Source organism: Rhinichthys klamathensis, unplaced genomic scaffold (genome assembly GCF_029890125.1).
Source record: "Rhinichthys klamathensis goyatoka isolate OS25496 unplaced genomic scaffold, OSU_Roscu_1.1 h1tg000197l_1, whole genome shotgun sequence".
In the NCBI taxonomy this organism is placed as follows: domain Eukaryota; kingdom Metazoa; phylum Chordata; class Actinopteri; order Cypriniformes; family Leuciscidae; genus Rhinichthys; species Rhinichthys klamathensis.
The window spans coordinates 2687122-2712705 of record NW_026606723.1 but is presented as its reverse complement, the minus strand read 5'-3'; the positions used below and the strand labels follow the sequence as shown (position 1 = coordinate 2712705).

Sequence of the window (25584 nt, the reverse complement as noted above, 5' to 3'; positions counted from 1 at the left end):
TACTACAATAGTGTGATTATTAGACAATAAAGCCTCAAGCAGCCATTGTCGTTCATGAAGGATTCTCCAGACATTCTCAATGCAGCACTAACATTTGTCTCTGTCCCTTCTGTTTCTCTTGCTCTGGACTGCACTGGTCCCAGAGGATCAGGACGGAGAGTGAAGGGCACATGCTGGAGAACCGCTCTGTGCTCCTACAAGGGCAACCCCCTCTTCACAGCTCTCCCCACTGTTTCTTTTGGCTCACCGGCCCTGTGCTTTGTCCCAGGGACTGTACCACTGAGAGCTAGCGAATGGGGGAGGCGCTGGGGGTTGGGAACGGGGGGAGACCAATAGAGTCTGGAGAAAACGAGAGCGTGTGGTGAAAGGACACCACAACAAATGCAAAGGGAGAACTGCTTTTTTCATCATACTTTCTTCTGTGTGTTCTCTAGACCACTTTTGGCCAGCAAACTAAGTGAGTGAATTTCAGATAACATGGAGTAAGAAGGACCGAATCATCTCATCACAAATTAGGAAAACCAAACTGCAATGAAGTCCCTTAAAACAACTGGATTTCTGCAAAAAGTCGACCAGCCAGCACTTCACTCTGTGTAAGTTTGCAGGAAAGCACCAAAGGGGGGAACCTTAACCCTTGTGCTTCACAACAACTCAGCCGGGACGGCACTCCGGAGGGGGTGGGAAACTCAACTGACATCTGTGTTCTGCCGAGTGGATTTGTGCCGAACAAAAAGAACCGGTTTTACTTTCACGCATGCTTGACTGATGGAAGTCGAAGGTGGGAATCCTTGAATGTTTAGGAGTACGGCATCTGAATTGAGCTTCCAGCGTGCAGCCGGAATCTTGGGGTGAACAAAAGATGCTGCGTTAATGATCGTGAACGGGATGTTGTGCCTCTGTAAGTCGTCTTTGCCCTTTTTGCTCACTGCTTGTTTTATTTTCCTACCCTTTTATTTTGCTCTTGGTCATGCCTTCACTTTAATCTCACTTTATTCACACTTAAAGGCTGCAGATGTGCTTTTAAGAGACACCTAATGTCTTCAAGTCTCACCAGGGCCATTGACATCATGCTTTGTACTTCAGATCAGTGCTGCGTAACCATGCGCTATGGAGATTTACACCACTAAATGGATTTTCTGTAACAGCTCTTGCGGGGAGCTCAGTACCTCCTGAGCACCCAGAGTGCTTTAATTTCTTTCATGCCTGTGAGTGCTTGTAAATGATTAGCTGAAGAATTCCCATAAAGTGTAGATGCTTTCGTTAAGGTCTCAATCAAACAATAGTTCAGTTGAACGCTCTGTCCCAACAAGGATTGCTGACGACTTTTGTGAATGCATTTGTTTGTACGTCCCATGGGACTTCATGTTAAAAACCCTTTGTGGTCACTGCTAAATATATTTCCCTAACTGTTTAGGTTATGGAAGCCCATCTGAGTTCCTTTTCCTGGCACTTGTGGTGGGGATACCTCTCTTTCTCGCAGCACTGGCAAGCTGTTCAAGAGTGTTTTAAACTGTGCTGTGAATAACTGGGTCATTACTTCTCATGTTACCCAGGGTTTTCTGAAGAGCTGCACTGCTTACCGGACCTTAGTGAAGCACGCGGCTTCCAAATTTCACATACACCTGGTTGTGCTTCTCTCTAATCTTTTCCCACTCTTCTCAAATAGACCTTGCTGGTCAGAGGTCTGTTTCTTTGCTCGCGTCAGAGCAGCAGCGTTAGATTTCACTTTTCACTTGTTAGGATGTGGAATGAACAGAAGTCTCAGACCGTGGCTCAGTCGGGCCTTCATGTGGTATTGTTAAGATGTCTAAAGTTTCACTTGCACACACACTGAGACAGATATTTAATACTTCACAGCTCTCTGTAACCCTGCCTTCTTTAAGGGCATAATCCTCTCGCTCTAAAGAGTGCAGTGCCACTGAGCTTTCACTCATCGTGACAGGAATACAACCTAACGGCTGCTTTCTGAACTAGAGTGTAATTAACACTACCACACACTCATATAGGTGAGATTTGACTGCAGATTTCAGGGTTCACACAAACCTTTTCTAATTTAAAAGAACATTTGGTACTTTTTTATATGGTTTCAGCTTTGCAGGTACAAAACGGAGACTGTCAAAGGACTACATAGTGTTGTTTAAACAAAAACTAGGTGAGTGGACAGTGCTAAAGACTGCAAGTATACAGGTGTAAGATTGGTCTTAAACATTTTGTGTTTTGATCAGAAACGCATTTAACCACATTTGTAGTGTAAGTGCTAATATGCCCTCATGTTTCCTGAACAATAGCACAGGATCCAATATGTAATCATTCCACCAAACCAAGGGTTTAAAATCTTGGCAGTGTCTGTTTACACTAAGTGTAAATAGCCAACCTTTTCATTGACGCCTTCTTACCTGACAACTTGTGGTCAGATCATCATAAACACAAAGTGGTTAGAGTAGTTTTTATTTTTGCTCTTCCGTTAAAGCTATTTAACTACATGGATGGAGATAGAGAGACACTTTATTGATCTCATGGTACATTTTGTGTAAATTAAATTATTTATCAGTGGATCCACCTGGATGCAACCTTTTATACGCTCTATCAAGATTTACAGCTCAATGCTTTTGCTGCCAACTGAAGTCCAAGTAGCTGCTGTCAAAGCTCTTATTGAAAAGATATTTGCTGTTCTGCTCGTCTTTAAATGAGTTTATGAGTTTATTAGTCCAGTATAGAGGCTTTTTGCATGAAGATGTTTATTTTTATGTGGGAGTGTGACTAGCTGCACTTGACAGAAATATAGTCACCCTTTGTTTTTGGCAAGACAAAGATTTTTTTATTTATTCAATGTTTGTGTGTCTCTCGCTGAGGTCATCACCTATCTCACAGTATGAACAAACTCAAATGAGTCACAGCTAAATTTTTTTCACTCACACAACACAACAGTCAGTGTGTGAACACCCTGAGATGATGTAATGGGTAATATTTGAGTTATTAGGGTAAGAGGTCTTTTTTTATTTGAATGTTATATAGTTAGTCATGGTACATTTCTTCTATGTTCCCTCCCAAACATGGATCTGGGACTATTTTGAAACGCATCAAGAAAGAGTTATTTTGTTATGTACAGCGTTCAAGACAACAACCAGATCCATTGTGTGTGTTATTACTCTTAGGCTGGGCATACACTTTGCAAGTTTAGACACTCGGGAGCTTGTGATCCATTGCACACGTTACAAGTCAGTTAGCCTGGTAATCATGTCAAAGATTTGGCGCTAAACACAGAGATTGGAATTTTCAATGTTGCTGCTATAGCTTTGGATGGATAAAAAATAAAAAGATGACTTTACAAATGATTAGGTAAATGGCAAAAAAACTGTATGGTCATTCTGTTCAAAAGCAACAATAGTGGGTTATTTGTGTGACAGGTAATGTGCACACTATAGAGTTTCTAGTAGCCTATATGTGATGTTATAGTACACTGGTCAGTTTTAAATGTTTAAAAAGCTTGTGAGCCCCCTCACTTAATGTGAGCCTCAACCATACGTGCATCAACGATTGATGTTGCCTGAGACAAAAAAAATTTTATGAGCAAAAAAACACAGTTTACACCCGGCATGTATAGTGAGTCCATTTATATCAACACCCACCATATGGTAACACTTTAGTTTAGGGTCCAATTCTCTCTACTAACTAGTTGCTTCTTAGCATGCATATTACTAGGATTTTGGCTGTTTATTAGTACTTATGAGCATAATTATAAGTTTCACCAATGAATACAAGCAGTCAATATGAACTCCATTTTTATTTTATCTGCTCCAAGCAATACACTTCCTGAATGTAATAAACATTAAACAAAACTGAAGTCTGAACACAGCAGACGACAGGACCATTTATAACAAACACTAGTAAATACTAAAAGTTCATGAAACTGTTAAGTGTACTTAAGTTACAATAAGGCTCATACACACTCGCACGCACACAGACTCGCACTTGACTCGCGCACACACTCACATGCACACACGCAGCCTTGCACACACACAGCCTTGCACACACAGACAAACTCACACACGCATGCACACACTCCAGCTCACACACTGGAAAATTTTAAATAGGGGGTGCATTTTTTTATTACTCTCTTTTGTTTAGCCTCCCTCCATTTTACGCTAGTGCGAGTAGCACGTATGTGACGGATGAAATCGGAGAAACGTCTGTTGGGTATAATCGATTGTGGTCCATTTCTGCATCGATGCAGAATCGTCCGCATCACAATGCAACGATTAATTTCAACACCCCTAAAAAGTCATAGTTAATAGTTAGTTATTAGTGAGAATTGGACCCTAATCTAAATTGTGACTGACCGATATGTATATATATATATATATATATATATATATAAAACACACACCATGTTGATAAAAATAATCTAATGTAACAATTTTTATTTTAATTTCACTTTTTTATATTCATTTTTATATTCATTTCACTTTTATTTCACATTTATCACTAAAAGCTACGATGGACTGAAGAAATGTAATCGAATATGAATGACTTCTTTACATGCATGGCTCAGTCTGTGATCCGTCTGGATTCACCGTTTCAGCGCTCTTGTATTTATTATTTATAATATGTGGACAATATGCTCAGCTGATGACAAATCATTTAACACATCTTCAAACCCGAGGAACAATCTCTGCACCTTACTACACAGAGACACGTTGCTGCTAGTAATTTTTTCACCAATATCAAAAAAGCTCATAACAGAATGTGATGTCTTAGGTGTTTTCAGCTGTCACTAAAACTAGAAAGTGCTCTGGTTCTCTCTGTTCATTACTTCCTTCCGTCATCTCTTTCTTTATAGTTAACCCTCGCAGACGAACAGACTGAAGTGACACGGAATGGCCTGGAGTCAAAAGAGCCTGTGTATTTGGTTCAGATCTACTGTCAGGTAAGACAGAATATCTTGTATAATAATGCTTGTCTATGTACAGGTCCTTCTCAAAAAATTAGCATATTGTGATAAAGTTCATTATTTTCCATAATGTAATGATAAAAATTAAACTTTCATATATTTTAGATTCATTGCACACCAACTGAAATATTTCAGGTCTTTTATTGTTTTAATACTGATGATTTTGACATACAGCTCATGAAAACCCCAAATTCCTGTCTCAAAAAATTAGCATATCATGAAAAGGATCTCTAAACGAGCTATTAACCTAATCATCTGAATCAACTAATTAACTCTAAACACCTGCAAAAGATTACTGAGGCTTTTAAAAACTCCCAGCCTGTTTCATTACTCAAAACCGCAATCATGGGTAAGACTGCCGACCTGACTGCTGTCCAGAAGGCCATCAAGCAAGAGGGTAAGACAGAAAGAAATTTCTGAACAAATAGGCTGTTCCCAGAGTGCTGTATCAAGGCACCTCAGTGGGAAGTCTGTGGGAAGGAAAGAGTGTGGCAAAAAAATGCTGCACAACGAGAAGAGGTGACCGGACCCTGAGGAAGATTGTGGAGAAGGACCGATTCCAGACCTTGGGGGACCTGCGGAAGCAGTGGACTGAGTCTGGAGTAGAAACATCCAGAGCCACCGTGCACAGGCGTGTGCAGGAAATGGGCTACAGGTGCCGCATTCCCCAGGTCAAGCCACTTTTGAACCAGAAACAGCGGCAGAAGCGCCTGACCTGGGCTACAGAGAAGCAGCACTGGACTGTTGCTCAGTTTTGCATGTCATTCGGAAATCAAGGTGCCAGAGTCTGGAGGAAGACTGGGGAGAAGGAAATGCCAAAATGCCTGAAGTCCAGTCAAGTCAAGTCAAGTCATCTTCATTTATATAGCGCTTTTAACAATGGATTGTTTCAAAGCAGCTTTACAGAGATAAACATATAATTTAAGGTAACAGATTGTTTTGGTGTTATAGCGGTTCTTGAATAATGTTACTTCCAGCTAAAGTTAACTTTGATTGATTCACCTCCGTCGAAATGATCAGACTTTAAACGCGAACCTGTGATTAACGCTGACCGCGTTCACATGCTCATTCAGTGTCAAGTACCCACAGTCAGTGATGGTCTGGGGTGCCATGTCAGCTGCTGGTGTTGGTGCACTGTGTTTTATCAAGGGCAGGGTCAATGCAGCTAGCTATCAGGAGATTTTGGAGCCCTTCATGCTTCCATCTGCTGAAAAGCTTTATGGAGATGAAGATTTCATTTTTCAGCACGACCTGGCACCTGCTCACAGTGCCAAAACCACTGGTAAATGGTTTACTGACCATGGTATTACTGTGCTCAATTGGCCTGCCAGCTCTCCTGACCTGAACCCCATAGAGAATCTGTGGGATATTGTGAAGAGAAAGTTGAGAGACGCAAGACCCAACACTCTGGATGAGCTTAAGGCCGCTATCGAAGCATCCTGGGCCTCCATAACACCTCAGCAGTGCCACAGGCTGATTGCCTCCATGCCACGCCGCATTGAAGCAGTCATTTCTGCAAAAGGATTCCCGACCAAGTATTGACTATTGAGTGCATAACTGATCATAATTATTTGAAGGTTGACTTTTTTTTTGTATTAAAAACACTTCTTTGATTGGTCGGATGAAATATGCACATTTTTTGAGACAGGAATTTTGGGTTTTCATGAGCTGTATGCCAAAATCATCAGTATTAAAACAATAAAAGACCTGAAATATTTCAGTTGGTGTGCAATGAATCTAAAATATATGAAAGTTTAATTTTTATCATTACATTATGGAAAATAATGAACTTTATCACAATATGCTAATTTTTTGAGAAGGACCTTTACATATGCATGGGCGTCTTTGTGCACTTCATTGCATCTTGCCTTTTTTTCACTGTTTCGACAATTGAGCATTGCTTTTTGGATTGCCAGGTTTAAAATCATATCTTCCAAAAACAAGTATAGCAGAATCTAGTACCAATCTGCAAATGCAAGAGTGTGGTCATTTCTCTCAGTAAAGGGAGAGATGTAATCGTCAACTTGAGACACCCCAGTAAAGCCATAAATTAAACGCAACTATGTGTTGTTGCGTATACATTTGAGATGCAGACCTTCTACGTTTTCACATTAGTTTGTTGCTACAAAATTTAAACTATCCTTTTTTTTGTGCAAAAAAAAGTAAAAGAGAAGCTACTGAAATGGATAGTCCACTCAAAAACTAAATTGGACACAATTTCTATTTTTAAGTGAACTATACCTAAATCTGGTACAGAAATCAGGCAGCTGGCTGCTTGTGTACTTGATTTGAGCACTGGCAGATGTGATTGAAAACTCAGTGGAAAAATATCTGAAGTCTTGGTTTGTGTGTGGAAACCTCATTCCATCTTGGTGTGTGAGAACTCATCCAAATCCACAGCACTGCTCCTGTGTGTTTAAAATGAGAAAAAAATAAAACATTAACGACTGAGAGTGCATGTTTGGCCAGGAGTCGTCTGAATGGACAGGGATCAGACACACAGGAAAAGCATTTTAGTTCCACTCTCATTGCCGTTTTTCCAAACAAATGCTTCTCAGACCCCTATGAAATGCTTTGGAAGCAGGAAGGCTGAACAACTGTTTGTTTTCCCTATGGGTGCACTAGTACACCAGCATTTTTTGAAGTATTTTCTCCCAGCCCTGGTTCAGAGAGAAGTGTTTAGGGCGAATCATAGACATTGAGGTTTTCCATTTAGTGTGGATATGGACTCTGTGGCTTGCCTTGGATACTGAAGAAATGAAGGGAAAAGTGCAGATATTCCAAAAGAGAAAGGAAAAATACTAAATGGTTTTTAAAAGTGGGGGTGTCATAAATTGACTTGGTTCATTAGAGTGGATAATAGGTCTATACTATGTAAATTTAGCTAGAATAGAATTCAATATGGTCTTATCACAGGTACAAGGGACCAAAATTAGTTTTTGTGACTTATCTTCACACTAATGGCAGGTGAATTGAGACAATATATCAAGTATTTTTACTAGCCACAAAACTGTATTCAAAATTGATTTTCTGTGCAAGCAGCTATTTTTAATCCTGGATTAGGATCATGTCGGTCTATATATTCGCCAAAAGAAAAAACTGTTTTGTAACTAACAAATGTACACATGCTGCTGTATGTTGTTTAATTAGGAAATCTGATTGGTCGGCTATGGTCAACCGTGGGTCTACATGAGTGCACAGTGTGTTCTAGTCAAGCGGCACAACACTGGCAGGATGATTGATGGTTTACGCAGGGCAGACACAAAGGCATTAGGCCAAAGGGAATCCACCATGAGAGGCAGGAAAGAGAAACTAGCATACTCAGTCTATTCCCACTCTTCTCCATAGAATCCCATCAGCATATTCAGTTTCATGCTCATTGATATCTTCTAATTGAGAATTCTCAAATGCTTTATACAGCTGCTGATGCCCCTATCATAACTGCATCCTTTTTTTAGACAATGTAGTGCAGTTTTGTAGAGTTAGTCGTTTTTAAGAGACACTCGTACAGATTTGAGTTGGTTTACTTTATATGATATACAGTACATTCAAAGGGGTTAGGATGATACGATTTTTTTTTAATGTTTTCAAAAAGAAGTCCTTTATGCCCACAGAGGCTGCATTTATTTGATCAGTAAAATAGTAATACTGTAAAATATTATTACAATATAAAAACGTTTTCCTATTTGAATATTTTCAGCATCATTACTCCAGTCCTTCAGTGTCACATGATCCTTTAGAAATCATTCTAATATGCAGATTTTTCTGCTCAAGAAACATTACTTATCAATGTTGAAAACGGTTGTGCTGCTCAATATTTTTAAACTTTGACCCCAAACTTTTCTGATGTAACTTCACTTTTATGCAACATTCCTTTAATAATTTTATTCATATTAGCTGATTTTCTGAACATAAAACATATTTATATTATGATGCAACATTGAAAAGTCCAATCTTTTAGTAAGAATGACCCAATACCCAACACCCATAATTTTCTGGGTGTTTAAAAAATACTTTCTAAAATCTGAAGTGAATTGGGATTCACCTTTATCAAAAATGTTTCAGTTTTTAAAGAATTTTTTATTTCAAAACATTGGATTCTATTCTTTATATACCCTAAAAGTATCAGTATTTCCTTCAGGAAATGCAAATCTAGTTCTACCTGTAAAAATGTTTTGTCACTGTCCCTCTCCTCATTGCTTTGAATGCTGCAGGATTAAACACACACACACACACACACACAGCTGTGATGTGGCGGCTCTGAAGTGGCTGTTTTGTGTGGTCATCTAGGTGCTAGACTGGCCAGATGAGGTTTATCCAAAAAACAAGCCCTCATATTTACTCTGCAGACCAAACGTCAACACGCTCGAACACTTGTTTGTTTACATTTTGAGTTACTGCCCTCTTTTACCGCCCTGCAGGGACGAAGCTGGATCGTGAGGCGGAGCTATGAAGATTTCCGAGTCCTGGATAAGCATCTCCATCTCTGCATCTATGACCGCCGCTTTTCCCAGCTCCCCGAGCTTCCCCGTTTCGACAGTCTGAGGGAGAGAGCTGAGGTAAGATCCCCAAGCACTCTTCTTTTAGCACTCCCCTACGGCCAATGAGCCATTTTTTTAGATAAATGCAGAATGGTTCGGGTTAGACCTTTTATACCCAGTGTACAAGGAGCTTATCCTGGAAGATGTCCCTCTTAGAACAGATTTAGTCATCTGTGGTGAGTGAGTGCTCAGTGACTGAGGCTGGTTAACAACACCTAATGGTGTCCCTTGAGAGACTGTCATATAAATATCCCTGTAGTATACAAAAAAAACCCTCCTCTTCCTGCTGTGTTGGGCATAACCGGCATTTGTTTTACAGAGGAGTATACTTGAACCGTGGCATATTTTCACAGCTAAATTGATCTGCTTTGAAGTTTGAGTGCTGATAATGCCGCCCATTATGTTTTGCAGTAATGGAAGTCTCTCCAAAGCAGCTAAGTGGAAGCTCCCACTGTTGTTTTTCTGTGTAACCGGGCGCTTTGAGATTCTCAATACAGGAAAACAGCTTTGAGATCATATTTCATCTATTGGATTTTGCAGTTTTATTTATAGAGAGACAATGTAGAGATCTTGGTAAAGATGTATCTGAATCTTGAAAGGGGATCTCAGTATTACAAGCCCTAAGACGATCTTAAAAGATTAATTGGCTATGATTTATAGGGACAAACACCTCAAAGGACAATCTCATTATGACGCTTGCCTATGCATTAAATATGTGATATCTCGCACAAATTAGCCTCATTAGCACATGAGCACAACATAACATGAGCAAATAACTGAAGCAGGCAACCCTATCATTAGAGAACACTGTTCAACTTCTGTTTACATACTTTCTTCACAATTTTCTCTAGTATAGTCAACACAAGCAGAGTTGCCTAGGATTCTGGAGGTACATGTAGCTGTATCGAAATCTTGCAGCTGTCTATACAGTCTTCTTTGACCTAATTATGCTTCCTTTGCAGCCCCATTTGGCCTTAGTTTTACATTTTGGTTAGTGTGTGCCAGCATATGTCTGGGAAAGGAATTGACAGGAGTGTGGATCCTGGGACATGTTCAGCTGGAACAGATTCCATCGGTGCTCTGTGGATCATGAATAAAATCTTATAGGCTTTCACTGGTACATTTTAATCTCCTGTTTTCTCTCGTAGGCTGTTCACCAGTCACCAAAACCCTTGCTTTTCATATTTATTAAACTGATATATACACTATATGTCATCAAACCCCTTATTTAGGAGTTATTATAAAGTTTAGTTAAAAAAACAGCATTTTTTTATATATATATAAATTTTTTGTAACATGTTACAAAATGTTGCACCCGGGGCAGCAGTGTCTCAGTGGTTCATGTAGGTTGTCTACAAACCGGAAGGTTGGTGGTTCAATCCCCGGTTCCACCTGACCAAGTGTGGAGGTGTCCATGAGCAAGACACCTAACCCCAGCTGCTCCCGACGAGCTGGATGGCGCCTTGCATGGCTGACACCGCCGTCGGTGAATGAATGAGTGAGTGAATGGGTGAATGTGAGGCAAAATGTAAAGCGCTTTGGTGGCCATTGGGTCTGTGAAAGCGCTATATAAATGCAGTCCATTTACCAATTAAATGTCTTCACTGTCCCATTTGATCAATTTAATGCATTAAACAGTATGTCTTGTACATTGTTTTATATTTGGCCAAAATACCCTCCAATATTTTCCATATGCATATTTGCTGTGACTTGAGGAGAAATATTTGAAAAAACATTTGTGAAATTAGTTTTTTTTTTACACTTGCAGGTTTTAACATTTTGCTCTTTGCTGATGAGCTGACATCCTACTGTCTCTGTTTTCCACTAGGAAAGACTTTTATTATACCTACTGTATTTTTAGACTAAGCTGTATGTAATGGGGTTTAAATAGGCTGTAAAGTTTTAGAAAGAGATGTGTGGTAGAGCACTTTTATGAGACAGATCTTTTGAGCTGTATAAATATGAGACCGCTCCACCTCTCCTCCTGCTATATTAGTTTTTATGCAAGCTGTGTGGAAGTATAATTCAGATCATTTTATATTTCAGAGTGCAACTTCATCCCTTTTAAAGTAACCACAGTCACCAAACATATACTCCGAAAAACAATGACAGACTGTTATGCATCAAATAAATGTATACAAAGCGTCTTTCACTGAAGAGACTAGCGTTGTTTTTGAGAATGTGTAGAAACAAGAACATTTGTTTTCATGAGTTACTTAAATATACATAGATTTTAATTCTACAAGTTTAATGTGAGCTATGCCGAAACTCTGCTTAGTTTTTAACCGGAAAGCTGCATTCCTTATACCTACCCTACCATTTTATAATGAGAAAGTATGTAAACTCGAACCATTCGTTCTTCAAGTTGTGCGCCTTTAACCTCCCTGTAAAAATACTCTGTATTTATAGAATTACCCCCTTGGAAGCTGTTACACTTGCTTAACCCTCCCTCTCTTGCTCTTTTTCTCCCGAAAGGCAGTTTCCCAGATGCTGATGGCTTACCTCTCCCGTCTCTCAGCGATTGCTGATAACAAGATCAATTGTGGGCCAGCCCTCACATGGATGGAGGTACAGATTTGATGCCAGCTGAGAGAGCTGATTGGCTGCTTTTTATTTACATGAATAATCAGCGAGGATGAGGGATGTTCACTGAATATAATTAATCTCTTTCCCCAGGTTGACAATAAAGGGAATCACTTGCTTGTGCATGAGGAGTCATCCATAAATGTTCCAGCTATCGCAGCGGCCCACGTGATCAAGCGCTACATTGCCCAGGCTGCTGATGAGCTGTCATTTGAGGTGACTGGGCTAAAAATGAAGATAGATTAATGCAGTATTGAAGATCTGTGATTGCCATACTAATAACAATTATTTTGTGAAGAATGCTGTTGATAATTTTCTCTTTCTCTGTCAGGTGGGGGATATTGTTTCCGTAATAGACATGCCCCCTAAAGAGGACACCACCTGGTGGAGAGGAAAACACGGTTTCCAGGTTTGTTACATGTGATTTAGTCCTCTACTTTAAGTGTACATGGCAGCTCAGAAATTGCAGGTAGAGTCCCCCTGGAGCAACAGACGGTTAAGTGCTTTCAGTGATCATAGCTCTTCAGTCTCTAATAAAAGTTGAACCTGCAAACTATGGTGTTGCCAGCCCTGCTCTTTAATCACTTGGCTGCTATGGAGGAACTAGCAGTGTACCTCAAATAATAACAATTTCAATTAATTAATATAAAATAATGAGATAATAAATCACCCTTCAAATTGACAATAAACAGACATATGAAATTACATCTTATTTAAAATGATAATTAAATGTAACAATACATTAATAGCTCATTTTTAAATTCATCTTTTAAGTTGCATTTTAAAAAAAGCATGAATCTATTGCTTTCTTGGTCCATTTGGCAAATACTTTTACAAATGCTTTGTCACCATCTTGTAAAGTGTCAAAAACAAGCTGTGTGATTTGTCATGCTACCACTAACAAAATTGCTGTTATCAGTGTAAAATATGGTTTGTTTGTGAAACGACACTAGTTTAATAGCAGAGCTTGGCTCATCATTCACTTGTGTACATGGGTACACAAACCCACTCGTGAGTCACTTCACAATCTGCCAACCTGCCAAACCATTCTCTCTTATTGCCCCACAAGCATATGTCGCCTTTATTTTGCCCTGTCAGTATGCAGTGCTTTGGCATGTTATGCCATTTTTGCATCTCCACTGAGTCACCGCAAGGCCCTATGCAGTGAGACTGGCTCATGGTGGCAGATGTGTGCTGGATCCACCGGGGGGCAGTCTGACGTTGAGCTCTGGCAGGCTACAGCTGGGTCAGGTAGCCAGCAACTGTCTGGATGGAGCATGAGTACACAGCAGTGCCAGCTGTCACCACCACCACACCACACTCTGAAGTCAGCAGGGTCTCAGGGAATGTCAGAAATGTAATCAAGCTCTGGTGTTGAAGAGACTGAGCTTTTCAAAAAAAAAAAAAATCTGAGATTGTTGACAAGGTCAAGGTTATACTTTTACAGTATATACAGTATATATGTATAATACATATTAACATGGTTAATGTTTTCTGCAAGATAAGCTCTTATGACAGAAAACTCAGGCTTTTGTTATGATCTTGATTCATAAGTAATCTGCAATTGGTTTGTAGATGATAGAATGATAAAATCAAACTATGTTGTAAATCATGGCTAACATGTTAGTTTGTCTCTGTGTGTCCTTATTTTTTCATGTTTGTGTGTGTGAGAAACTGCTGAACTTTGAATCTTCATTTAGATTCTTTTATCTGCAGGTTTACAAGATGGGCGGCCCTTGAAATGTATAATCCTTAGTGTTTTTCAAAGATTTTGTCCCTTAATATGATACTGGAATTTTACAATTGAGTAGATTTGGATTTGTTTTTAACCCAAAAAATACCTCAGTAACAGCACTGGACTTAAAAGTTTGTCATACATGCAGTATTTCTAAGGGGATTAAGGCTCCTTAATTAATACCCATAAGGCAGGACTCAACAAATTTTTAAAAATTTTTTTTTAAATTAAATAAATTACATTGGCTTGACATCAGATCATCATAATTAGCAACGACAAAATATAATATAACACAGGAAACCAAACTTTTAAGTTTGCAAGCGTAAAAATAATTACTATTAAGATTTTAGACCAATGCAAGAATGTAATCAATGCCCTAACTCTCTCACAATATTTCATCCCGTTTTCTATCAGCTTTATTTCCAACCCAACTTCAGTTTCATGCACTACAAATCAAAAGTTTGGGGTCAGTAAAAACAAATAAAAAAATGATTCAACAAGCATGTATGAAAAATGTTCTTTTGAACTTTCTATTCATCAAAGAATCCTGAAATAAAATGTCAAGTTTCCACAAAAAAATAAAGAAGCACCACTGAATTTAAAATTGATAAAAATAAGAAATGTTTTTGAACACCAAACCAGCATATTAGAATGATTTCTGAAGGATCATTCAGCTTTTCCATCACAAGAATAAATTACATTTGAAAATATAATAAAATAGTAAAAAGTTATTTTTATATTGTAATATTTCACAATATTACTGTTTTACTGTATTTTTTATCACAAAATCAGCATTGGTGTGTGTAAGAGACTTTTTTAAAAAACATTTAAAAATTGTTTTACATTATTCTCAGCTGTTTTAGATTAGTTAAACATCCTTCTAGATGTGCTTATGCAGAACATGAAAGCATATCTCAACTAATAGATGCCTGTTTCCATTATGCTGTACACTTCTTGATCATTTCAGGAGCTCAAAATATAAGCGTAGTTTAAAAATAGTTTGGGCTACATACTAGATTTTGTCAAATGATTGTTCATTAAATAGTCAAATTGTCAGAGTTCACCATTCTCCTTATTTTAGCTTTGTAGTTTGTCTCAAGAAGAATTATTATAACATATTGATACTGTAATATTTTGTGTTATGATGGCATGCTATTTTCTGATTGTGACTAAGTGCAGGACGCAGAGTGATATGATGAAGCCTTGGCATGTCTGTCTCCAGAGAGAGAAGGGGCTTTTCAAACCTTCTCTGCTCTTCACAGGTTGGCTTCTTTCCCAGCGAGTGTGTGGAGCTGATAAACGACAAGGTCCCGCAGTCTGTCACCAACTCGGTGCCAAAACCAGGTACCACAAAACACACACGCACATACACATACCTCAAATCCTGCTGGGACAGCTCATCAGTTCTTCTGCTCACGTCTGTATTAACTATCCCAAAACAGCTTACTTCCACTGCAGGGCATTATAAACTGCACTAACTGAGCAATCATCATCAGGAAACAAAACTACAAGGTCACACTTGCTGTTCTTGAGCGTTAAGATTCCCCCCGAGGCTGTTGGGCCTTTGTAAAGATGCAGGTTTTTAAAGGCTAGCTTGTTACTCATGTGTTGCAGTGAGATATTAATCGTGTTTGAGAGGAAGAGAGAGTGGATGGGAACAAAGTGTACAAGTGACGTGTTGAATCAGCCACGGATCGAGTCTGTGTGGTGTGTGTGTACTTGAGTGAAATGGAACAGGTGCTGACTGGAGCCTCTGGGTCCTGTTGCATGAATCAGAAATCTTCCAACCTCCATGAAGAAAAGACTACAAGCTGTGTCCTTGGGAAGGGTGCAGCTGCTTTTTAAGAAAGTGTCACTTTAGATTTCAACACATTGGATGTGAGACATGCAAGGTTTTCAGTTCTCGAAGCACGTCATCAACACACTGCACGGGAAATTTTTTCGCTCCCAGTCCACATTCTCTCTTTCTCCCCCCTCCTCACATAGGAACCCTTTGACCCTCTTCATTTATCACATTTATAGTTAAATATGTGTTGTGCTGTTGTTTGATTTCATTCCTAATGGTTTGTTGTATGTATGTGTCTTTAATGTATATCACACACTGTGGTGCAGCATGGTACGATTTATCCCACGTCATCTCGCTGGCAGAGTACTGAAATGTCAAAAGAAACAACTTGATTCATAGACCTCTCAAATGGACTGTTGCTAGCTTTCACAATCCTAACACGAGTAATACATTTAGTCATATTTGGAGTGGCTGTGGACCATGCAGACTGCTTTATGACTGGTCAATTTACATCATGACTTGGACTAACTGGCCTACCAAGCCCTCTGGAGACTTATCCATCACCTTCAGCCTTTTCTGTTTGGTTCCGGCCTTCTTGTGTATCAAATCAGTGCTTATTGGCATCTGCAGAAGGGTGAATCATCATCATCATGACTCATCAGACCAATCAGAATGCTGGCTTGCATTAAGTGGGCGGGAGGGCTTTTTGGTACATAATTTTGTGGGAGTAATATTATCACAGAGATGCAATGACATGGCACAGCACAATCAGCCTGGAAAAAAGAGCACTGTGCTTTTTACGGTTTTTTTACGGTTTCATGATCAAGGGCAACGCAAGAAAAAAATGAGGTACACAGAGTTTATATGATTAGATTTCACACTGCAGAAGCTTTTTGCTGGGGTTTAGCTCATTTTTAATGCTTGCTTGTACACCTACTGACTCTGTGGTATGTATTTGGAATGTATGTTGCATTGCTTTGCACTTATTGCATGTGTGATGTGTTATTTGACCATGCTTCCTCCACTGCTCCCTCAGCGTCCCCCTGCTCTGGTCTGCGGCCGGCCTCCTGGAGTCTGTTCCCACCCTGTGCGTGCTGGTATATTCTCCCCAACGTTAAAGGGCTAGTTCACCCAACAACAAAAAACAGTCATCATGTTCTCACCTTTATGTTGTTCCAGACCTGTATGACTTTCTTTTTTACATGGAACTTTTGAATAATTTTATTTACTCATTTGTTTGTTTTGTTTAGTTTTTTAGTTTTTTTTACTTTTATTTGCTTTATATTTTATTTTTGGAGCTGAAAATACTTTATTTTTTTAATGCTAGTTATAGGTTTGTTTCAGAAAAAAGTCATACATGTTTGTAATGACATGAAGCCAAGTAAATGATGACCATTTCATTTTTGTTTTAACCATCCCTTCAAATACATACACACAAACAGACAAACATGTCGTCACACACCCTCTCTCTCTCTCTCTCTCTCTCTCTCTCTCTCTCTCTCTCTCTCTCTCTCTCTCTCTCTCTCTCTCTCTCTCTCTCTCTCTCTCTCTCTCTCTCTCCCTCTCTCTCTCTCTCTCTCTCACACACACACACACACACACACACACACACACTTTCTCACTATCTTTCTTTTATCACACTTTCACCCTGTATGCATCAGTTATTCTTTGGCAGAATCATAAAATAGTGTTTCTCTTGCATTCCAGCTTAGAGCACGCTCATCCATGATAGACTAGTGTTTGTCTTCACATGAATTTTACTGCACCAGCTTTTATCATTTATGGCACCTTCAGAACTGTTGTGAAATTTTCTTAATGGACAGGAAATGTGGAGTGAGGGGAAACCTCTCCTAAAAGATTTCTAAGCTAATAGAGCTGCATGTGCAGCTGTTGTTCTCATGTTCTCTAACTCATGGTACCTCCCTCTCCCCTTCTCTACTCTCGGCATGCAGATTTGGAGATGGAGAGTATAAAGCAGGACAGTGCATGGGCACCCGACCCATTAAACCCCTACAGGCTGAGCTCAGGTAGACCAAACTGTTTATCCATGTACTACGTCTAACACGGACTAACCCCAAACTCTCCTGTGCATCTCCGCACAGTCGCCTGGTGCTCACGGGGCTCTGGACACTACTGGCACTCCATAGCATTGGTATAATGTAGTTTCACTGGTCTTTCCTAACATCATGTGTTAACTATATAGGATCTGGTGCAAGCACAACAAATATGGAGTCTTGTTTTCCACTTTTCACTTCACACTCCTCTGGTGTCTGTGACTTTGACCCATGTCTTATAGATTTACCCTGATAGCACTCTCTTTCTCTCTGTCTTGACCTGCATTTGAGCGCATGTGATTGTTTATCAGTCTTTTTGCATTTTATTTTAGTGTAGTGCTGCCATACCACCAATCAGTCTCTTTTTGAAGACATACATATGTAGGCTGTCGAACAATATTAGTGATTTAGTTTTAAATTGATCAGTATTACACAATGTTGGATATTTTAGTCTTCTCCCCTTTTTTACATTTAGATTACCTTTGCAATCATTAAACGTTCACTTAAAAATTTAGCTAATAGTTTAATAACACTGTTAAATATAATCTTCAATTTTTCATACTTTCCATTATAATGTTGTGATGCCTAATTCCACTTTAAATCCTGTAACATGATTGATTTTAGATTGTAGGGTTTTATTTTTAAATTATTTTAATACGAGTTTTAACCTGAGTTCGGCCATTGTAATGGAAGAATATCACCAATAATGGATATTTCATTGTTTTTGCTCATTGTCCCTATTTTTACATTTATGTTATCTTTGCCATCATTAATTAGCTTTTAAATTGCTTAATGTAATCTTTAGCAAATCCAAAAATGCATTTATTTTTCATACACTATAATGTTATGTATGAACTTAACTTGATTGATTCATAGTTTTTTTAGTTTTTTATGTACGCAAAATAGTGTAGAATTTTAATGTCTGCTATTCATCAGGTATCGGCCATAATATGAAAATAATTATCAGTATCAACCAGAATTTTAATGTCAGTGTGTCAATTCTATTTTGAATATGTCTACATTTGAATGTCTCTGTATTCAAAAAGAGGTTTGTGATGTCAATTTATGGCCCAGTTTGTCTGCTCTTTCAAGTGCACCACATTGTGTTTTCCAGAAAGCCCCATTGTGAAGTTATTTTGCAACACACTCGTTGGCTGATTTACATGACCCTGGTTGAAAAAGGCTATAAAATAATCCCAGCTTTGTCCACTGGCAATATGAACTACAGTCTCTCCATGGTTACTCAAGCACATTCTTGTGTTCAGCCTTTGTGCATGCTCAAATACAGCATACCTCTCCGCTCCCCTGCAGAGCTTCAGCCAAGCAACAAACGTCTATCACATAACACAAAACACCTTATGAATCATTCACCTCATTAAGCAAATGCCCTGTGTAAATGGTTAACCTCATAATGTCCTATCGTGCAGGTGGTGTAACAGTGATAAAGGTTGCTGGGAGTTTTATAGCATGAATAGGGCATATTCTAGGTTATGAAAATGCCTCAAATATAATCATTTCTTTCTTGTACAGACTTCTTATTCTCGGCCGTAGCAGGTGCTGCTCCAGATGTAGATCCCTTAGCTCCCTCTCACTTCCTAACTTCCTTGTGGGGTAACAATGTCTTCCTCTCAGTGGAGTAAAGGGCAGCTGCCTCTATGAACAAGCCAAGACAGCTGGAAGGAACTGTGAGAGAACGAGAGACAAACTATGTTAGATTTACATAGCAATATGTGTCCGTTTATCCTTCAGGGGATTGTGTACTTCTACTTCCTTACTGGCCTGTTCTGAAAACAGAGACTTTTATATGAACTTCTTTTAGCTGTTGGGTTGGGAGGCTGGTTTATTGTTGTTTTTTGTACTCCTATTAACATTCCTTTATAACATTATACATTCCTATTAACACTTTTTGATGGTTTATAAAGTTAGCAGATATTATGATTTGAATGTAGTGTGCAAGGTTTGTTTGTTTTCCAAATCCCTTTGCTCTTGTATATGCATGTCTATATACATGTACACACACATACACTACCATGCTAAAGTTTGGGTCAATATTATTTGTATAGTTAATATAAATTAACTTTTATTTAGAAAGGATGCTGATCAAGGACTGATCAAAAGTGACAGTAAATACATTGAAAATGTTGAAAAAGATTTGTTTCAAATAAATACTTAAAGAAACATGTAAAAGAGAATCAGGGATTCCACAGAAATATTAAGCAGCAATATTATGCTGAATATTATTTCAGCATTGATAAGAAGAAATGTTTCTTGAGCGTGTGTGTGTGTATCACAGTGATAACATCACTGGGTCAGCGTTACCTTGCAAAACACGCATCTCTGTGTTATTTAGCCACAAACCTGTTGCTTTAGAGTTCAGACAAGGTTGTCTTTGTCAATTCCTTATGGCTGTCCTGTGTCAATATGGGTATTAAAAGCTGAATGGAACATGGCCTTGGCTAATATGAATGAGTTTCTTTAGAAAGAGTGAATTGTTGTTGCCCTGGTGGTGTAGTCAAATTATATGTATGCATCTTTGTCTGCCTTGTTGCTTTTTTTTATAGTTTTATTTATAAGTTACTTATTATAAGTCTTTTTAGGCTATAGCCTATTAGAACATCAAAAGAATCAGCTGTGTTGTACTGCCTTTGTTTTTTAAACCACAGTCATCACTCGACATTGGATATTTGATAAATGCAACAGCCTTCAGGCTGAAACTGACATTCTCTGGGTTTTGCGGCCGCTCACGCCCCGATCTCTACATTAGAAGCCAACGCTGTTGAAAGCTGATATTAGGGGCTGGACAAACTCAGACAGAGGAGGGAAAAAGCAATGAGGAAAGAATGCATGCTGACTATTAGCTTTTACCGGCTGGCAGGGAGAGCGAGAGAAAAAGCAGTTTGTGATGATCCTTCACCGTTGTGTCTCAAGCTCTCTATAGCAGCTGCAGCCTGACAAACTTAAAAAATACTCAAGCACTGTTTTCTGTCCTTTTTTAATGGATATTTAACATTGAGGTAAGTTATGAAGTTGCCTTTTTAGTGCTAATGCAGTTTGCTAAACTATTTCAGACTTGTAGATGTGGCTGAAGTGCATTTAATGGCAAATTTGTGTAGGAATTATTTAGGGTTTGTTAATTTGCTCCGCTGAAAAACAAGTGTTAAAAATATTTGTACACTGGTTTTAATTTGCGATACATGCATTTTGTTGACTTGAAGACTTTTTAATCGTCTTTCTCAATAGACTTTGTATACGCTGATGTCTGTAACAAAGTATTTTTTGTATTATAATTGAGTGATTTTATTACTAAAGCCAGAGAAATTCATAGTAAGTCATCTGAACTCACATAAAAAGAGTTTCAAAACAAAGCTAAGCTTTGATTTGGAGGTAAAAAAGTAAAGAAATACCGTGAATGTGTCAGTCTATCACTTTGCGCTGTGATGTCATCAGTCTCTCCTCAGTAGAAGTAAAGTGCAGCCTGCAGGAAACACTCATTCTTCAATAACAAACAGTCTTCTTGCCGCTTCTGTGAACTTCAACACATGCCCTGTATTTGGTTTGTTGTGGTGTTCAGAATAAGAGGATCGTGAAATGCGTTGCAGTTACTTTATTGGCTCTTGAAAAGTAGAACAGGAAATTCCTACAACAGCTCTTTTTATTGTCAACCTCGACTGAATATGAAATTATTAATTGCCTTCAGAGCAGTTGCAACTGCTTGTTGGAGAAATTTCAATATCTTTTATGGAGAAAAACACTGAGTAATGTTCCTTTTTAAAAGGTAAAGACACAAAGGAACAGATGAGATCACAGCTGGCAGATGTCCCCTTGCCACGTCCACTGTGGTTTCAGCATGCAAAGGATCACAAATCTTTTAAATCAGTCGGGAGTTAAATTGTTGAAATAAACAACTGTGTGATATTTGCAATTATTTTGCTAAGAATTTTGACTTTCTACTGCTAAGTCCACCACATGTGCCCACACAAACATAAACACAGATTAACCAGTTTATGGTTTTCTGGAATCCCAGCTGCATTTGTAATGGCTCTGAAATTGTTTCCGGCAATAGATTGTTTGCTGATTCGTACAGCTTCATTATGCAAACAGTTCTTGGGTTTGTAATATTTAAGCTAGCTAATATTTTATAAGATGCAATGAAAACAACCCAAGTTTAATGAGCAATTGCAATACAGGTTTTTATAGCAAATCCAGTGGAATTATTTTGATGCATTTGTGTTCCTGTAAAACCTTTGAATTTCTCGTTTGATACTTTTCCTCTGTGGCGTCCAAGAGTTTCTCATGCAAATTCTAGGTCAGGCTGCTGATTTTTGACCACTGACAGGCAGTTACTGTCGGTGTAATGTCAACGCAAGCTGCTCTGGAGACCAAACAGCTTGAGACGTCCTTCCTGCTTCTTGGCCTCCTTCAAAAATAAAATGAAAGGAAGCATTTATTGCTCTAAGAAGACTTTCACAGATGTTCTATGTCAGCCACTCTTCATTAGGCTTTTTTCTTCCAAAACTGAGCTCAAGTTTCAATATCATGAATCATTCATAGTTGATTATATTATATTGTACTTTGGTTTCTATAACAGTTACATGGATCCACAGAGAATGAAATTGTTTTATTTTGCTCTACCAGATGTAGAACGAACACCAAGAAATGGAGGATGTACTTGGAGGAAATAAGTAATTTTTGAGTAATTCAAGCGACACTTACAGTGTAGGATTTGAGAGATTCCTTCAGTAAAGCATAATGCATAAACTCATTATTCTCACACAACCCAGTGATATTATTTTTCATTTCATAAGATCTTGGCTCGCTCACATGGTGTGGCTGGCACTGGCCTGTGTTGTTAAACTGCATTTTCTTTTTGGGGTGGTCATTTATTGTTGCGCTGCTTGTGGTATTCCCTGACATGAATATGTTTTTAAATGTTTTTCATTTTTTTCTTTCAGTGTCCAAGAAGCACGGGAAACTGATCACTTTTCTGCGCACATTCATGAAGTCCAGGCCGACCAAGCAGAAACTGAAGCAAAGAGGTATCCTCAGGGAGAGGGTGTTTGGCTGTGACCTGGGAGAGCATCTTCTCAACTCTGGCCATGATGGTGAGCTTTGCCCGTTCTGGTCCTACTCAAACTCACGGCCGTGCTCCAGACGGTGCTTGACACTAGTTTCTTTGACACTGTGTGTGGGTGGGCTGGAAATCATAGCTAACCCCCCTCCGCTAGAGTCACCCTTGGATCTGCCTGCATGGGTTGCTATGCCAATGGATTGGCTTAAAGGGGTCTAAAGGTCAGTAGAAATGGTTAGGGGGGCCGTGTCTGGAGATTTCTTCCCCATTGATTCAAAGCTCCCTGGCAGCCTTCAGCATTTGCTCCATTTGTTTAACTTCAAATCCTCCCTGAGCCATTGCCTGCCCTTACAATCTAAGCCTTGTCCTTTTCAAACAGGATCCGCGCAACTTGGTGCGACTGCTCGACCATTACATTTAGAAGGGAATCAGAAACCCAACACTTTTATTAAAATGCTTAAGAATGGGCATTCCTTCCCTGAGGACGCAAGTGTCCTCAAACTGGAAATTCCAGGAATTCTTTAAAAATGTGTTCCTAACACTGCTACAAAAGGTCACCCATTGAATTGGGTTATATAGATGATAATGTTTAGGTTTACTACCTAGATCTGAACCTTTCACTGCCCTCTCCCACCCATGAGCACACACAGCTTTAATGTGTTTGTAAAACAGTTAATGGCAGACTGTGTACTCTTAGTCTCAGACACTCTGATCTCGGAGGAACGTGAGACGACATGGCTAAACACTTTGTTCAAGTAGTGAGTCATTAGTATGGATCAGTCATACTAACGCAAAGCTCTGTAGACCTCCCTGCAATGCACTTAAACATATTAATCCAATTTTTGGTGCCATTAGGATGTTTGCCACTGATGTAACTTGCAGAATTTTCCAAAGGGCTCAAAAAATATGCTGGCCGAATCAAGCCATTAGTTTTGTTGTTTGCAGATATTACCACTGCCAAAAACTACTGGCTTTTTGTGCTACAAACACTACCATTCAAATGCATGGATTAGTAAGATATATTTTTAAAGAAATTAATACTTTTATTCAGCAAGGACACATTAAATTGATAGAAAGTGGCAATAAATACATTTATAATGTAACAAAACAATGTATTTTTTCAAAATATTTTCTTTTGAGCTTTCTGTTTATCAATTAATCCTAAAAAAACATTTTCAACTTTGATAATAAGAAATGTTTCTTGAGCACCAAATCAGCGTATTATAATGATTTCATGTGACTGAACTTTTGGAATGTATTACATTTTAAATATAATTAATTATTTGCGTAGACGACTGGAAATTTATACAGCTGTAATTTAACTCCATAGTAATAAATTCATAAACACATGGTTGTGATTTTCAAACCATTGTGACTGATGCTTCCAAGACTATCACAAGCCATTCACAATTTTGACAATTTATCTATGTTTGCCAGTTAGACAACTTTAGCTTAGTGACATATTTAAATCAGGAGACTAAATGTTTGTGTACAAGGCATAAAAATGCATGTACATGATCGATAAACATAAAACACACCGACAATGTATTACTGGCCTTTTAGGGCAAGTGACCGCTCAGTCAACTGCCCTGAAACGCACTCACAATGGCCCCATGTCATCCTTATTGTGAAGCGCTGAATGATTTTTGAGATGGCTTTGAGACAGAATTTTCTTGCATTTTTAAGGATTGTGTGCTTCAGACTGCTATGTCAGGAATGAAGATGAACAGCAGCCTCTGAAAGCCTTGGAATCGCTCATCTGTCGGATAAACTTTGTCAAGACTAGAGGCCAGTCAGGGTTGTCTGTGACTATGATTCCTCTGGGTGAAATATTGCAAGGTCGCATTGGAGGTCTGGAGTTTGTCTTATGCCACTGGAGCAAATGTGAACCTATTACCTCTGCTTATATAGGAGAGCACGGATTTGTTATCTGACAATCGGACCTGTGCTACAGCTTATTTATAGCTTACAAAATCGAAGATTTGCTGCACAGAATCTAGCATTCTATTCTATTGGCATTTTGACAAGCCTCTCACATTATGTGCCAAAAAGGATGCTTCAATAACATTTTGTCTAAACCTCTAGTCCCTCAGGTACTCAAGAGCTGCACTGAGTTCATTGAGAAGCATGGAGTGGTTGATGGAATGTACCGTCTCTCTGGGATTGCCTCCAACATTCAGAAGCTGCGGTGAGACATAAACATACTTCCCTAATTGCAAGTAGCAGAGATAGGGATTTATCATCCTGCTTGAGAAACTCTGAATGCAAAGGCTGAACATTAAGCTGTTGCTAATTACATTTTGTAATGAGAATGTTTGTATTCATAAATACAGCAGGAAATGAGTGGACTCAGAGAGAGATTAGATGGGGTTCATTACCACGTCCAGGAAAGTTGATTTGTTCGCTTAGCCAGTTAACTAGTTTTCCCTCCCCTCTGTGTTTCTAAATGTACTTTTTAAATGTAAAGTTAATGTTACATTACCTTTCCAAAGTTGGGGTTTAGTAAAAAATATTTTGGATGTTTTTGAAAGAAGTCACTTATGCTTACCAAGGCTGCAGTGCATTAATTTGATCAAAAATACAGTAAAAAGAGTAATATTATGAAATATTATTACAGTTAAAATAGGCTAACTGTTTACTAGTTTTATACATTTTAAAATATTTTTTCAGGATTCTTTGATGAATGAAGTTAAAAAAGACAAGCATTCATTTGCAGTAGAAATCTTTTGTAACATTATAAATGCCTTTACTGCCAATTTCTGACCCCAAACTTTGGTGTATTAGTATACCGGTATTTAACTATATACTATATTTTCTATAGTCAGTGTATTTTATTTCAGCAATTTTGTGTGCATTTAATTTGCTC

General features: G+C 38.6%; 1 protein-coding gene across 4 annotated transcripts in view; it reads left to right on the top strand.

Moving 5' to 3' along the window:
• arhgap32b (Rho GTPase activating protein 32b) overlaps positions 1-25584 on the top strand; it is a 137238-nt gene that overhangs the window by 97361 nt on the left and 14293 nt on the right. The window contains exons 6-15 of one of the 4 annotated variants that reach the window (XM_056263065.1): positions 4841-4927; positions 9373-9510; positions 11968-12060; positions 12169-12291; positions 12407-12484; positions 15073-15154; positions 16633-16683; positions 17549-17623; positions 22603-22752; positions 24804-24906. In XM_056263065.1, the coding sequence (XP_056119040.1) occupies positions 4841-4927; positions 9373-9510; positions 11968-12060; positions 12169-12291; positions 12407-12484; positions 15073-15154; positions 16633-16683; positions 17549-17623; positions 22603-22752; positions 24804-24906 (980 nt within the window). Of the gene's footprint in view, positions 1-4840; positions 4928-9372; positions 9511-11967; positions 12061-12168; positions 12292-12406; positions 12485-15072; positions 15155-16632; positions 16684-17548; positions 17624-20361; positions 20665-22602; positions 22753-24803; positions 24907-25584 lie in introns of those variants that run through there. The other 3 variants (XM_056263066.1, XM_056263067.1, XM_056263068.1) reach the window with 3 other exon arrangements.